General features: G+C 42.1%; 1 protein-coding gene and 1 long non-coding RNA gene across 3 annotated transcripts; both read left to right on the plus strand.

The window, feature by feature from the left end:
* Nucleotides 1–4,607: 4,607 nt before the first annotated feature.
* LOC106421567 lies at nucleotides 4,608–9,302 on the plus strand. 2 transcript variants are annotated; one of them, XR_007317795.1, is made up of 3 exons: nucleotides 4,608–5,899; nucleotides 5,989–6,066; nucleotides 7,010–9,302. It is a non-coding gene; the product is annotated as an uncharacterized LOC106421567 (long non-coding RNA). The 2 variants fall into 2 exon arrangements; XR_002662992.2 differs by having other exon boundaries at nucleotides 4,608–6,066.
* A 1,692-nt stretch (nucleotides 9,303–10,994) lies between these two features.
* LOC111212494 lies at nucleotides 10,995–12,431 on the plus strand. The gene has a single exon (XM_022714047.2). It carries the CDS (start codon nucleotides 10,995–10,997, stop codon nucleotides 12,429–12,431), a length of 1,437 nt encoding a protein of 478 aa, XP_022569768.2.
* The last annotated feature ends 4,773 nt before the right edge of the window (nucleotides 12,432–17,204 follow it).

The raw sequence follows: 17,204 nt of genomic DNA on the forward strand, positions 1-17,204 counted from the left end.
GACTCGTACGCGAGTATAAAAGACGTCCAAGTCGAGAATTTCGTATGGAAAAACATCATCTGTAGGCATGGAGTTCCTTACGAAATCGTAACCGATAACGGGTCTCAATTTATTTCCACCCGATTCGAGGCATTCTGCGAAAAGTGGAAGATACGACTCAACAAGTCAACTCCCAGATATCCGCAGTGCAACGGACAGGCTGAAACAATCAACAAGACCATTCTCGACGGACTGAAGAAACGCTTGGAGGCCAAAAAAGGTAGATGGGCCGACGAACTCGAGGGAGTCCTCTGGTCTCACCGTACCACCCCAAGGCGAGCAACGGGAGAAACTCCCTTCGCCTTGGTATACGGCGCGGAGTGCATGATTCCCGCAGAAGTAGAATTTCCCGGTGTTCGAAGAAGGTTCTTACCCGAACGAGAGGAACTCAACAATGCTATGCTCTTGGACGATCTCGACCTCATTAACGAACGCCGGGATCGAGCGCTCATCCGAATTCAAAACTACCAGCACGCCGCTGCAAGATACTATAACTCCAACGTACGGAACCGAAGGTTCAATCAGGGAGATCTGGTCCTTCGCAAAGTCTTCCAAAACACCGCTGAACGAAACGCGGGAAAACTCGGAGCAAACTGGGAAGGTCCCTATAAAATCGAAAAAGTCGTCCGACCAGGTTCTTACGAAATAGCCAACATGCAGGGCATAAAAATCCCTAGAACCTGGAATGCGATGCATCTCAAAAAATACTATCACTAAACGAACCAACTCGCAATCACTGAACTACGAGACGGCTTGATCTCCGCAAGGAGTACGTAGGCAGTTTGCCGAAAGGCAAATTCAGCTGTCCTCCCTTATTAAAAAGGGGGGGAGTGGGTACGTATACTCGTATACTCCCAAAAAATCGAAAAACTTCTTACCGCACTTTTGGTGTTTTCGACTTATCAAAACATCCTCACCCGCGAAATCGCAACGAGGTCTTCGGAAATTGGTCGGCCGCTTGGGAGAATCGAACCTTTAGCATCGCGAGACGTCGCAAAAGATGCCTCAAAATTATTTCTTCCGAGCAAACGAAATCTCCGCAAAAAGACACATATATGCACACATTAACATTTATTTTGCGCAAATTAATCAAAACAACGGCACACGCCACCAAGTCCGATGCTGATCACATCGAACTCACAAACGTCCTAAACAGACATAGCCATCTCATGGAGATGACTCTCTTACATCCGACACAAGGATAATAGCGCTATAAAAGAAATCCGAAATTTTGGTCTAGCACTTCCGGTCTCCGGAGAGATGCTCGATTCGTATCAAACAAGTCGTATAAGCCGAGAACTTTTCGCGGACTTTACATCGATACGAATCAGGAAGAAATCGCGACAGGAAAAACGATAGCCGGTTAGTCACCGCACAATCCTTAAACCGAAAGTAAACCTAGGTCTTGCCCTAAACCCAGCGCACTGGTCTCTAACATCTCAAAGGCATGATATCAAAAGATAAGAGATTCTTAAACCACGCCTCTATGTTTACGTTCGATACCTTCAGCGCCCCCGCAGAGTTCACATCTCGCGGAAGAACTCTCGAAACAGGTCTCGAATAAAACATTTCACAATCGAAGAAGGATATGAGACGACAACTCATCACCTTCCTCCCCACTATTCACAAATTCATAAAAAACGTTATCCGATTATCATACCATAAAGCCGCGGAGCGGCAGGGATTCAAAGCCACACACGGCCAGTCCCGAAATACAAACAAGGCCGTTCAAGGCCGAAGCATAAAGACATAAAAAAAAAAAAAAAAAACAAATCTCTCGCAAGAGATCTAACCCAAGTCACCCTCAGAACTTACGCTCCCTCTTCACCCGCCGCCTCGTCCGAGCCTGGAGCCACGTCGCTTCCGTTCTCTCCGACCATCGGATCTTTCCCCTCTGGGTCTTCTGGACACGTCGGAAGGAAGCAAGCGGATTTTAGGTCGGCCAGGATGAGATCGAAATCGCCATCCTCGGCCGCCATATCTCCCTTGCAGCCGGACAGTCGGGCCTCTTCGGCCTCCAAGGTCGGGGGAGTCTCACTTTGGAGCGACCGAACCACGGCCATCCCGCCCTCAATCGTCGCCAAAGCGAAGTCCCTGCACCGGATACGCTCGAGGGAACCCAGGGAAGCAGAAATCTTCGCCAAGCGAGCCTGAAACTCCGCACGAAGGGCATCCGTAGCCTCTTGGATCCCGCGGCGCGCTAGTCCAGCGTCACTCTCGATCTGACGCTGGAGTCGACGCACCTCCGAGGATTTGGCCTTCCTGGTTTTCTTTTCCTTAAGCAAGGAACTCGCCGTCTTCCCGAGGTCCCTCTCAAGCTCTCCTATCGCAACCTCGAGCTTCGACACTTTCGCAGAGTGAGAGTCCTCGACAGCCGTCAACATAGCCTCGGTTTCGGACCATCTGCCCTGAAGCTCCACCAACTCCCCGGAAAGACGACTGGTCTCAGAACCACATTCGCTGATCATCCCATCGATCAACGATATGAACTGCGAACAAAAAAAATTCTTAAGACTAAGTCCATGAAAAGAATGCACGACAGACGATCGAGAATTCAAACAAGAAACAAACCTTTCCGCGAAGTCCCGACGCTAGGCTCGACCCACCTCGCTGCGAAGTCTCCCCGTCACCGCTCTTGGCCAGTTTCCTCTTCCGACTCTTAGGCTGAGTAGCCTGGACAGCGCTAGGAGCACGCAATGCCAGAACGATTTCTTTTCTGGCTGGAGGCGGAGGCATAGAGTCAGCGGCCTTCTCTTTGTCCTCGACGAGGATCGGAGTCGTGGAAGATCCCGCAGGTAGGACTTGCGGGGGAAGAGCCGCGAAGCCGGTCCCGTGACACGGGGCAACGACCTGCGCGGAGGAAGACGGGAACTCGGAGCCAGTCTGAGCCAATTCTTTCTCGGCTTGGCGACGAACTAGTTTCTCTCGGAAAGAAAGATGACCGGCAACACAAGCCGGCACTTCCGCCGGAGAAGTTGGAACCGGAGCCAGAGAGGTGGCCTCACCCATCTCGACGTCGGAATCCTTCTTATCACCTTGGGAGGAAGACATGTTGAAAGGAAAGTTATGAAACTAGAGAGGTTTTGAAGAAAATGAAGGAGGAAAGGTGTGAAGAGAATGAATGACAAGAGCTCACTACTTATAGAAGTATGGGTTCGGAATGTCGCCTCGACAACTTTTTTCCGCGGAGTTTTAACTGTAAATTTCGTCCAATACACTTAACCTTGTCAAAGTCATCTATCCGCCCGCTAGAGTCACAACTCTAACGGGCTGGGGGGCTAACTGTTGGGGTCAAAAACGGTTACGACAAATTTAAACATTCAAAACGTTCGAGGAAGAAAATAAGAGTTTCTCCGAAGAGTACTTTTCGAAATAGATTCTTCCTTACGAAAAAGCTTGGCGGAAGAAAGAATCGAGACGTCCGACGAAAGCTCGAAACAGGTCGTTACGCAGCGACTGAACGTCCGTCCCGCTCGGTCGCTACGTAGCGACCGAGCGCTCGTCCCGCTCGGTCGCTACGTAGCGACCGAGCTCGAGCCAAAGCTCGGTCGCTACGTAGCGACCGAGCGATCGTCCCGCTTGGTCGCTACGTAGCGACCGAGCTCAGCCAAGCTCGGTCGCTAAGTAGCGACCGAGCGATCGTCCCGCTCGGTCGCTACGTAGCGACCGAGCTCGAGCCAAAGCTCGGTCGCTACGTAGCGACCGAGCGATCGTCCCGCTCGGTCGCTACGTAGCGACCGAGCTCAGCCAAGCTCGGTCGCTACGTAGCGACCGAGCGATCGTCCCGCTCGGTCGCTACGTAGCGACCGAGCTCGAGCCAAAGCTCGGTCGCTACGTAGCGACCGAGCGATCGTCCCGCTCGGTCGCTACGTAGCGACCGAGCTCGGGCCAAAGCTCGGTCGCTACGTAGCGACCGAGCGATCGTCCCGCTCGGTCGCTACGTAGCGACCGAGCTCAAGCCGAAGCTCGGTCGCTACGTAGCGACCGAGCACTCGTTTCGCTCGGTCGCTACATAGCGACCGGGCTCGAGCCAAAGTTCGGTCGCTGTGTAGCGATTGAACCTTTCCGAACATCGATACGACACCAATCCTTGCATTCTCGTCAAACCTTCGAATGCTATCTCCCGAAGACCGTAGCAAGCTCAGTCTATGTTTCCCGCCATTCTAATTCATCGATCAAACTTCGCGGATTAGAAACCGCGGAAAACTCGTAGTAAACGTGTCGAGTCGGAAGACGGCCCAAAGGGACCTAAAACACGACTCGAGGCCCATCCTACGAATTTTCCTAACCAAAAGCCCGTGAACCACAGCATGGTTCGCGCTTGGCCCGCGAGGAAGGATAAATGTCAAGTTTCCGCGGATAAATACGGAAGTTTTGAAGATAATTGTGAAGATCGGGAAAAATGGAATATCTCCGTTTTTATGCTATGACGGCTTAAGGGCAGAAGAGTAAAAGCGTAAACCGACCTTGGAGCTAGTATATAAGGAGTCCTAGGCGAGAAGCAGAGGGGAGAACTTTTCAGAGCAAAAACTTAGCACTTAGAGCGATTTAGGCAACTTTCCGTTTTTGTTATTTCGAGCTGCGACTCAATTAGGTTTAGCCGTCTTAGGGTTGCTAGAACTAGGAATCTCGCCGACAGCTCTCGAGCCCAGGCTTATACCTTGTTATATCCGGGTCCTCTGGGAAACTAGGGTTTTCTTAGTTTCCTTATTTAAACGGAAATCGACAGTGCGAATTTCGGTTCCCACATCGGGTTTGTCAGACGGCCTATAAGGGTGAGAGCATTATCCCGTATCAGTTCAGAGGGGTTGAACTCTGGAGCTCGGATTCTCAAGCGGTGTGGTTCGGCTTGATTTGCAGCAATGATTTTGCCTTTTTCCTCAATGGTGAACCGTCTTTCCATCTTACAGCCGGTTATGAAGTAGCAGAGAAAAGTAACGATGATAATCTCGAGTTATAGAGAAAGCAGCGACAGTAACCAGCAGAAGAGCAAGGGGGGGGGGGGGGGGGGGGGGGGGGGGAAGTAGAAACAAAGGAGCGTAGGGCTGTCTTCTACTCAAGACTTCCGTTCGAAAGAGTTTCAGTCGACTCCGAAGTTCGATCTTAAGCAGTGAAGAAAGCTAGTCGTCGGCTTCTGTGAGGGTCTTCTATATCCTCCATTAGCTCACAACCAAAGTAAATCGTCGTCGAGGAAGTAATCGAGAGCCGGTTCACCGGCGGAGGACGAAAGAGCTGACGGTTAATAACTAGTGACTACAGGGGATCAGCAAGTTTTACTGAGAAAGGAAGGTGCGTTTGAAAAACTTGAGGGACTTGCAGGTAATCTTACTAAAACTGGTAAGTCAACTTCGAAACCATTTTAAGAACCAGTGGGTAAAGATTTTTCTAGTTTAAAGCGCCAGAGAGAAAAGAGAGAGTGTTTGGAAAGCATATTAGATTAAAAATCATCTATATTATAGAATTTTTTTTTATTCTTCGGTTTCATTGCTTCATCGCCCAATTTGATTATATTATTTATATATATGTATGTGTGTGGGTGTATTACACCCAAAAAAAAAGGTGCGAATACTAAGATGCATATTCGAACTTTGAGGATTGATGTTTTTGACTCTTAGGACACACATACGATGGACCCCGGCGTCTTTGGTCCACATTAGCTTCATTCGAGTATGGATAAGAGAAAGAAATTTTCCTGATTTATATAATTTCTGTTTCATGTTTCAACGAAGTTCTCCTTCATTAATTATATTTTGGAATCAGTTATGCTTTCCTCGTTTTTTTTTTTCAAAAATCAAAATCAAAATCAAAATCGTCACGAGGTTGGGAACTTGGGATATTGCCACAAAATGGTTCGAAAGAGGTGACGTGAAGATTTGAGATTGAGATAAATTCACATCCACACAAAATACATCGTCTATCCATGATATTGATAACACTTATCGTTCGCAGCTGTCTATATCTACCAAAGATGCTATTTCATTTAAGTTACTTGCACGTAACTCTAACTCCCAACAACGACATTATCAGGTTTATAAACTACTCCCTCCGTTTTTTAATATAAGTCATCTTAGAGCTATGCACGTAGATTAAAAAAATTATTAATTTTTTATATTTTCTAAACAAAAACATCATTAATTATTTACCTAACCACAATTCAACCAAAAGAAAAATAGAAGATATATTATCATTGGTCAGATATCATTAATTATTAATAAATTTTACATAGAAAACCGAAAACGACATATAATTTGAAACAAAAAAATTTCTCTAAAACGACTTATATTAAAAAACGGAGGGAGTAACATTTATCTATATTGACATTGCTCAAAAAAAAAATCTATATTGACATAAAACAGTTTTTTTTTAACTGGCTTTCATATTAAAATTTAACAAAGGAAAAAAAAAGATACAGAGATCACAAAGAAATAAAACAGTCTGTATATGTTGAGATTGTATTTTTGTACAGTGGTAAATAAATATTTTTCATGTTTTGAAAACCTCATTGCTATATTTTACAATTTAAAATGTTCATTAAAGTTTATGTTTTCATATTTTTGAAAGTGATACCATTACAATAATCTTATGAACATGTTAGCAAAATAATTAGATAAAAACGTTATAAATGTAAATGTTACGATCATATTGATGACTTCACGATTGTGATATCGTTCAGATTTTATTTGTGAAATTAAAAAAAAAGTTCTAGTATATAACAAAACACTGAAAAATTGTTTTCTTAAGTTAAAAATATAGCTTTCCTATAATTTGTGGATTGATCAAAGAGCAGCAAGTATCAAAAAGGTAACGAATACTACTAACTTCGGAGGAATTGTGATGAGAAAATTAACCTAAGAAACATTTTAAGAGAGGATAATAATATTTCTGGAATTTTTTTAGAAAGAAATTAACTGATTAGAAAATGGTTAATCTTTACAGTTTTAATTTTGTAAGTAACAAATCTATACTGCAGATTTTAGCAATGTTGCTTAGGTGGTCTCGCCTCAAATGAATCTCCAACTAACAAAACCAGTGACTGCAGAAGAAGTGAAATGTAGTATTTTTCCTATTGGTGCTACACGTGCCTCTTGACCTGATGGATTTACAGTTTCTTTCTACCAACATTATTGGGATGTCGTTTGTCCGAATATCGTAGCGGAGGTCCAAAGTTTACTTGATACAATGATACTTACTTTAATTGATAAACCACAAATGGATCAAACTTAGCATAAATTATAAATTTATAGTGGGAAAGGAAAACAATACATTTATTTTAGATTTTAATAATACAATGGCTGGGTTCGCAATAAGACAAAGGCGTTGGTAGTAACTTGTAAGCTGTGCAAGAATCCAACGAAGACAGGTATATGACTTCACTGACAAGGGCATTTCGTTGATCTTAAGCAAGTGGCACTATATCATTTATGTGACTTTGGTCAACACCATAATACCAGTGGAATGAATATCACAGATCAAAGCATTTTTTTAATACGTAACTCTGTTTTTACCTGAACCAAACTGTCCTGGTGCGTGTAATAACGTGTACGTAAGTTTGTATTTTAGTTCTGTTTCCTAGATAATCACGATGAGGCTTTTATTATCATTGTGAATTTTAATGGTATGCGAGTCAGGTAACACAAGCACATCATATGTTTGTGGCTATTAGAAAAAAAAACAAAAAAAAAACAGAGCAGGTAACCCTGCTACTTATCTGTACTTTATGGACAAAACTTAGGTTCCCTCTCTATGGTGAATTTTTAAATTCACCATCCCTCTTATAACCAATTAAATTATCACATAAATAATCAATAAAAAATATTAAATTTTATTTAAAAAATTTAAAATAGTTGAAAAAAGAATGATGCCTAGCAAAACTTTAAATCCTAAATTCTGAACCCTAAAGCTAAATATAACCCCTAAATACTAAACCCAAACTCTAGACCTTAAACATAAATAGTAAACCCTAAACCCAAACTCTATACTATAAACCTAAATCCTAAATCCTAAACCTTAAACTCAAATCCTAAACCCTAAATCCAAACCGCAAAACTCTAAACCCAAACCCTCAAACTGTAAACCTTAAACCCAAATTCAAATCTTTTGGGTTTAGGGTTTAGGGTTTAGGGTTTACGGTTTAGGTTTAGGAACTAGGATTCAGGTTTAATATATAAAGTTTGGGTTTAAGGGTTTATGGTTTAGGATTTGGGTTTAGGATATAGGGTTTGAGTTTGGGTTTATGATCTAGAGTTTGGATTTAAGATTTAGGGTTTAGAGTTTGGATTTAGGATTTACGGTTTAGAGTTTGAGTTTAAAATTTAGGGTTTAGAATTTAAGATTTAGGATTTTGTTAGTGACATCATTTACTTTTTTCAATTATTTTTTATTTTTTTTTAAAAAAAATTAATATTTTTATTAATAATCTAGCTGAAACTTTAATTTAGGGAGTGAACCTAAGTTTTGTTTGTACTTTAATATGTATTCTGGGTTATTTCCTTAGCTGTAAGTGAATAAAAATAGTTCCATCTTTAAAAGCTACTAAAACATTCAGAGTGTGATTCGTTAGCATTGTTAGAGTAAACAAAAGAGGTGGAAAAATTTATTACTCTTGTTTACTCTAAAAATTTGCAATTCAAATAAAAATGTCGAGTGGTACGGTGGACTTGGAAATATTATAAGCAATTCGCGATTTACAAATTTAAATTTATTTGTTATTGTGGCGAAATGATATGAATATCTAATTTTCATTGCGAGCAACCAAGTCTGTCTGGCACCGATAGACAAACCTCCAGAAAACTAGTCGGTTGAAACTCGATCCGTTGAATATAGCGGATTATTAAAAGAAAATATAAATATTTTTCCTATAAGTTACTGTAGTTGCTGTTTACACAAAAGAAAATATATATTCATTGTTACTTTAAGTTTGATGGGAGTAAAACTATTCTTTTTTTCTTTTTCGTTTCTTTCTCATTTTATATTTCTACTTATTTCTACTTTTGATATTCCTCTCTTTTATTCTATAAACTATCAGTCACATCCTCAGTCTTTTTTTGGTTTCTTTTTTCTTCTTTTGTTACTTTAACCATTGTTCAAATAGTTTTGAGATCATAAACTAACTTTCAAATTTCCTATTTAAAAATAGAGCTTACTGGGGGAAAGCATAAACACAACTACAAGTAGATTTAGGCCGTCAGGTCTAGTTTTTGTTTGGCCAGATATGAGTCTATAAGAGCACCCGCAATGGAAATTCTTAAGGGAGAGTTCTTAGAGAAAAAATAATTAAATAATCGGTAGACCCCACCAAAAGTTAAGGATTCAATCCTTAAAATTCCTAAATAAGGACTCTTTCTTAGTGAATCCTTTCACTATTTGCGGGTCCCGACGACATGTGGCGATCCGCGATTGGTTGATATTTATTTTTTTTATCTAAAAAAGAAAAAATAAATAATAATACTTAAAAAATCAAAAAACACTTTTTCTAAGGACTCCTTTTTGAGTAACATCATTGCGGATGCTCTTAGATCCCATGCAGATATGGACGACTGTGATTGGCTCTGACAACAGAGTGATCCGTGGGGGTTAGAACCATGCAAAAACCTCACGTGAATAATGTATGTACATTGGGATCTTTCAGTTTTTAGATTCACATGCGCGCGCTTTAGCAGGACTAGTTGTGGCGATGAACGATGTCAGATTTCTCGAATATGAAACTAATAAAATAATAATATTGATTGTGAGTAACTATTATTATTATCACTAGAAAAGAAACTAATTATTCCCTATGTTTCAAATGATACGATGTTTTTAAAGGTTTATGTTGTTTCAAAATATAAAAAGTTTTAAGATTTTAAAATTAATTTTAGCTTTATTGGAAACTATTCAAACAATTAGATTTTACACAATTTTTTTATAATTGGTTTGAGTGATTTTAACACTATATCTTTAAAAGTAATTTTTTTAAAAAAAATTTAATCTTTCTACACTAATCCAAAATATCATATATTATAAAACGGAAGGAGTATTATTTACGCGTGAACTATTAGACTCTGAGCAATGATTTTGTGTTTCAACACCCTACTTTTTATTATTCAATATTCCACATCATTTTTTTCCACCTAATAATTCAATACAAAATATTCATTAAATATAATTTTTTTAATGTCCAAATTAAATGAAACAAATTTACAAATATAAAGCACACAAAAACATATATTATGATATAACAGTTTTTTTTTAAAAGCAATTTTAAATAAAATAAATGGTCATAAACAACAAAGGTGAAAAAAAATATGCAAAAGAACTCAACAACAACTAAGAATACAACATGTGATGTGTGTTTCCACCATAATCATTTTTTAATATGTTGCATAATTTCAACACAAATGAATCCACCTCATTTTAATATCTATATTTAACACTTCCATTATATTTAACACTTCCATTGTGATCATTCAACTGTTAAATCATGCATTCTCCCATTTTTGCCGTGGAGAGACTTTAATAACTCCTTTTTCACCTCCATTGCTCATAGCCTACTCATAGACCCCTCACACCTTATTACCGAAAAAGGTAGAACGAATTAACATCGTTAACACTGCTGTTAATTGCGTTGCAGACTAGTTTATATGTGTGGCCGTTTACAGGATATGTAAATGAGACATGTTAGGGATCCAACGGCAAATATGTGCTGATGTGGAAGACATTTATTTGTCCTTGTCAGCTTTTTGTATAGTATATGCTTTTATGTCACAAAGTATATGCTTAATATATTATTACCCAGTGCTTAAAAAAAGGAAAAAAAAAATGGAGGCTAGGGTTTTAGGAGGCGATTTTAGGGTTTTGGGGGAGGAAGTGCAAGATGCTACTATGGAAGATATCGGAGGAAGGAGAGACCGCCGGGAGATCCGCCGGATGTCCCAGGCTCGTGGGTAAGGAAAGTCGTAGGGTGTAGTGAGGGAGGAATGCCAGTTCCGGAGGAAGTTGTGGCTGAAGAGTTTGTGGAATCGAGATTGACGTTGGAGTTTCCGAATGGGGAGGACGGAGAGCCGGAGATCACGATAGGAGAGGAGGTACTGACGGCCATGAATAGTTTGTGGAAGAGATGCATGATCGTTAGGGTTTTGGGAAGGAATGTTCCTATTCTCAGTTTAACCCGAAAGTTGAAGGAGTTGTGGAAACCTAAAGGATCGATGTATGTCATGGATCTACCTAGGCAGTTCTTTATGGTGCGTTTTGAGAAGGAGGAGGAGTATATGGCTGCGCTAGCTGATGGTCCGTGGAGGGCGTTTGGGAGCTATCTTATGGTGCAAGCTTGGACTCCGGAGTTTGATCCGCTGAAGGATGAGATAGATACGACGCCCGTGTGGGTTCGTCTCTCCCATATTCCGGTGAATTTTTATCATAAGACGATACTGATGGGAATTGCTAAGGGGCTAGGAAGACCGATTAAAGTCGACTTGACAACTCTGAAGTTTGAAAGAGCTAGGTTCGCGAGAATTTGTGTGGAGGTGAATCTGAATAAGCCTTTGAAAGGGTCAGTGCTGATTAATGGAGAGAGATATTTTGTATCTTATGAAGGAATATCTGCTATATGTTCGAAGTGTGGTATGTATGGGCATCTCGTATACACATGTCCACGGAATAGTACGGAGCGAGCTATGGTTGCTGTGCCTACTCCAGTGGTCACGACACATGTGAACACTGTACCAGTGGGAATGGAAACAGAGTTTACGCAAGTAAGACATACGAGGAAAAAGACTGACCCACAAAGACAGTCAGGAGGGACTACGCAGAGGAATGATGGGAGAGATATGATGGGGAAGAGGATGAAGGAAGTACGTAATGGTGGTTCCATTGAGAAGATTAATGTGTCGAATCAGTTTGGGAGCTTAATAGGAAGTGGGGAGTTGGAGGAGCTACGAGATGATGTTGGGAGAGAGGGAGAAAATAAAGAGAATGAGAACAACGTTAACCTAAACGTCGGAGGTTCAAGTAGAGTGCTTGAGAAGGTAATGGCGTTTGCTGCAACTGGGGTCAAAGGGAACCAGTCGAAAGCCCAACCAGGCCTTAAGGAGAAGAAGGCAAATAATTTGAGAAGTCTAAATCTTCAAAGGCCGAAACCCAAACCTGCAGGGCCCATGCGAGGCCTTGTTTATGGGCCAGCTAGAGGGGAGATGAACTTATCGTTAAGTGGAAAGAGATTGAGAGTTGAAAAAGAGAACAACGGAGGACGAGGAGGTGTTTTCGCCGGAGATGGAGGAGGAGATGGGAGCGAGAAGAAACTAGAGCACGGTAGTGATCAGAGAAACATACCGGAGCAGTTGGTTTCGACGGAAAACCTGATTACAGATGGATCAGAGCTTGGTGAGGGGGAAAGCTCGGAGGGTGTGGAGGCATAACGATTTGCCCCGGTGATTCTGTTAGTTGATAAGAAAGATTTGATGAAATGCATTCTTTGGAATTGCCGGGGGGCAAATAAACCTCAGTTTCGCAGATCGATTCGATATCTGGTGAAGAGATTCAAGACAGATGTTCTTGCTGTATTCGAAACGCACGCTGGTGGAGTCGCTGCGGGTCGAATTTGTCAGGGGCTGGGTTTCGAGAATTCATTTAGAGTTGATGCGTGTGGTCAGAGTGGAGGCCTGTGGTTACTATGGAGGTCGGAAATAGGAGTGCTGGAGGTGATAAAGTCATCTGATCAGTTCACTTTTGCTAGAGTGGGAAGTAGAACAGAAGTGATCAATTTGATCGTTGTATATGCTGCCCCTTCTCCGAGTCGGCGGGGTGGTCTATGGCAGGAGTTGGAGGAAGTTATCAGAACGGCCATTGGACCGGTTATTCTTGGTGGTGATTTTAACACAATTGTGAGAATGGATGAGAGGAGTGGAGGAAATGGGAGACTGTCTCAGGACTCATTAACTTTTGGTGACTGGATCAATGATATGTCGCTCATAGACATGGGTTTTAGTGGGAATCAGTTTACTTGGAAGAGAGGAAAATCAGCGAGTACATTTGTGGCAAAGAGGTTGGATAGGGTTTTATGCTGCGCCCAGTCGAGACTCAAATGGCAGGAGGCAAGAGTAACACATCTGCCGTTCTTGGCGTCAGATCATGCTCTATTATATTTACAGTTGACACCGGAGGTCCAAGGGAACGCATGTCGACGTCCGTTTCGTTTTGAAGCGGCATGGCTGCAGCATAGTGAGTTTCAAGAATTATTAACAGCTTCTTGGGACAGGGACATCGATACCAGAGAAGCTCTAGTGAGGCTGGGATTGAAACTCAAGAAGTAGAACAAAGAGGTGTTTGGAAATGTTCAGCAGAGAAAAGAGAAGTTAGTTACGGAAATAAAAGAAATACAGGAGAAAATTGAGGAGGACCTAAGTGATGAACTGTTGGTGAAAGAGGGTGAGCTACTCAAGGAATTTGAAATAGTTCTGGAGCAAGAGGAAGTGATTTGGTTTCAGAAATCTCGGGAGAAATGGGTTGCTCATGGAGATAGGAATACTAAGTTCTTTCACATGTCCACAGTTATAAGAAGGAGAAGAAATCGAGTGGAGATGTTGAGAAATGATGCTAATCAATGGTTAACAGACGCAAAGGAGCTGGAGAAACTTGCAGTGAACTACTTCAAAACCTTATACTCTTTGGAGAATGTGGATACTGAAGTACAGAGTCTACCGATGAGCGGTTTTGTGTGGCTTACGAGTCAGGAGCATACTTCTTTGAACAGACCTTTCTCTGCAGAAGAAGTGGAGATAGCTGTAAGGAAGATGGGTAGTTTCAAGGCTCCAGGACCTGATGGTTTTCAACCAGTGTTTTATCAAAGGTGCTGGGAGACTGTGGGACCTTCGGTGATTAGTTTTATTCTTCGATTTTTTGAGGTTGGGAAGTTGCCGGAAAATACGAATGATGCTCTTGTAGTGTTGATACCGAAAGTGAGTAAACCGGAAAGTATTACATAGTTTCGTCCTATTAGCCTCTGCAATGTGTTGTTTAAAATTATAACGAAAGCTATGGTTGGGAGACTAAAGGGAGTTATGAAAAAGCTGATAGGTCCTGCTCAATCGAGTTTCATCCCAGGAAGATTGAGTGCAGATAACATTGTGGTTGTTCAAGAGGCTGTTCACTCGATGAGGAAGAAGAAGGGTCAAAAAGGTTGGATGTTGCTCAAGCTGGATTTGGAGAAAGCTTACGACAGGTTGCGGTGGGATTTCTTGGAGGATACGTTACATGCAGCAGGCTTGTCTGAGGGTTGGGTTGGAAGGATTATGGAGTGCGTATCTGGTCCCTCGATGAGCATATTGTGGAATGGCGAGAAAACAGATTCGTTCAAGCCCTCACGAGGACTTCGACAGGGAGATCCTTTGTCTCTGTATTTGTTCGTGCTGTGTATGGAGAGGCTCTGTCACATGATAGATAGAGCGGTGATGGATAAAAAATGGAAACCCATAAAGTTGTCTAGAGGTGGACCGCAACTTACTCATATCTGTTTTGCAGATGACTTAATCCTCTTTGCAGAGGCTTCAGTGTCGCAGGTCCGAGTGATAAGAGATGTGTTGGAGACATTCTGTAGAGCCTCAGGTCAAAAAGTCAGTCTCCCAAATTCGAAAATCTTCTTCTCTGGTAACGTTACTCGAGAGAAAGGAGAATTAATAAGCCGAGAGAGTGGTATTTCATCAACAAGGGAACTGGGGAAGTACCTGGGGATGCCAATTTTACAGAAAAGGATCAACAAGGAGACATTTGGAGAGGTCCTAGAGAAGGTAGCATCACGTTTATCAGGATGGAAGAAACAAACTCTAAGCTTAGCAGGAAGGGTAACCATGACCAAAGCCGTCTTATCATCCATTCCAGTGCACTCCATGAGCACGATACATATGCCAGTGAGCACATTGGACAAGTTGGATAGCTTATCAAGAAGCTTTGTGTGGGGTAGTGGCCAACATTTGATCTCTTGGGATAGAGTCTGCAGACCGAAAGCTGATGGTGGTCTTGGGATTCGTGTGTCGAGAGATATGAATAAAGCGTTGCTAGCGAAAGTAGGATGGCGTCTACTGAATGATAAAGAGGGATTATGGGCTAGGGTATTACGAAGCAAGTACTCAGTGGGTGATATGCACGACTCTTCTTGGATGGTTGCGGGTAGGAACGTGTCTTCTACATGGAGAAGTGTAGTAATGGGAATCAGGGAGGTGGTTGCAAAGGGGCATAGTTGGGTTATTGGCAATGGAAGAGACATCAAGTTTTGGACAGATAAGTGGCTTTCACGGCAACCTCTTATGGGAGAAGTGCTTGGAGATCTTCCAGAGGGATATGAAAACATAACAGCTAGGGAGTTGTGGCTTGATGGTGGGGGGTGGGATCTCTCCAGAATATCTCCCTATATATCTGACGAGAGAAGGCTTGAGCTTGTGGCAGTTGTTGTGGACACTGTGAGTGGAGTGAAAGATCGGTTAGCGTGGGGAGAAGTTCCAAATGGACAGTTTACAGTTAAAACGGCGTATGACTTAATAACAAGGGATAATACTCCAAGACAGCAGATGGAAAACTTGTTTAAAAGCATGTGGCGTGTGGTGGCTCCAGAGAGAGTTAGAGTGTTCCTTTGGCTAGTTGGGAATCAGGCAATAATGAAAAATGCAGAGAGATATAGGAGACATCTCAGTGGAACTGATGTGTGCCAAGTATGCAAAGGAGGGGTTGAGACGATCTTACATGTGCTTAGAGACTGCCCTGCAATGGAAGGAATTTGGAGTAGATTCGTATCAAGTACGAAGAGACAAGCCTTCTTCTCGATGCCATTGCTTGAGTGGCTATACAGAAACCTGTATGATAATGATGCTCAAAATGAGATTCTTTGGGCCACGACTTTTGCTCTGGGCGTGTGGTGGGGATGGAAGTGGAGGTGTGGGAATGTGTTTGGAGATAATAGGCTTTGGAGGGATAGAGTTAAATTCCTACGTAATTTGGCTAGAGAAGTGATGCGTGCTAAGAAGACAGAGGAGGAAAGCAGGGCTCGTGTCCAACGGGTGGAGATAATGGTAGGATGGACGCCTCCTCGAGGGGGGTGGATGAAACTGAATACTGATGGAGCATCACATGGTAATCCGGGACTGGCGTCGGCTGGAGGGGTGTTGCGTGATGGAGAGGGTGAGTGGTGCGGTGGATTTGCGCTCAACATAGGGAGGTGCTCGGCGCCTCTGGTGGAATTGTGGGGAGTTTATTATGGCCTTGTGATTGCTTGGGAGAAAGGTATCAGGAGGCTGGAGGTGGAAGTTGATTCCAAAATGGTGGTGGGTTTTCTTACGACAGGGATTGAAGATACTCATCCACTGTCTTTCCTGGTACGATTGTGCCATGGCTTCTTGACGAGGGACTGGTTGGTCCGAATTGTTCACGTGTATAGGGAAGCTAAGCTAATATGGGTTAGCTAACCTTGCGTTTTCTCTTCCTTTTAGATTTCATCGCTTTGATGTTATTCCGCTTGAGTTTGTTAGTTTGATACGAGAGGATGTCGATGGACTGTTACAGCCACGACAAGTTCGATTGTAATTAGAAGTTTTAGTTAAATAAAATTGGGAGGCTTCCTCCCATCATTCCTACCAAAAAAAAAAATATTTTTTTCGCTTAACCTAACGTTTCATCTTTACTTTACGCACAAGTATTAAAACTGCGCATTACTACACCTAATAAACTTTTAGTCATTGGAAAACTATGTACACATTATAATTTTCAGAAAAAGGTACGTTTATGTTAAAAACAAGTGCGTTGTTATAATTAAATAAAATAAAATAAAAGATCCATCACGGGATACATTAATTAGGTGAAGAATCTTCTCTTTTGACGCTGCTAATTAACGTCGGCAGCGGTTCAGTAATCGGTATGACACCGTTTTTCTGGTCCATTCATTGGCACAGAGCCGCGGCGCTATTGCGAATTTTAACCTTCCCACTCCACACGTTTCTTACCATGTGTCAATCTTTAAGACCCCACGATTTTCATTTTATGGTTGCGCGATTTTTTATAGTTTACCGTTGCAGTTTCAAATGTCTTATTGTCCTCTCAGTGCCACATGTTTTTGCGAAAATACCAACTAAATGGTGCTTCACAAATAATTGCAAATCCGTGAATTTACATAAGGGAGAGGGTCAAGTTTGGGGAATGTGATGTGT

The sequence above is a fragment of the Brassica napus genome, chromosome A2 (assembly GCF_020379485.1).
Source record: "Brassica napus cultivar Da-Ae chromosome A2, Da-Ae, whole genome shotgun sequence".
Classification (NCBI taxonomy): Eukaryota; Viridiplantae; Streptophyta; class Magnoliopsida; order Brassicales; family Brassicaceae; genus Brassica; species Brassica napus.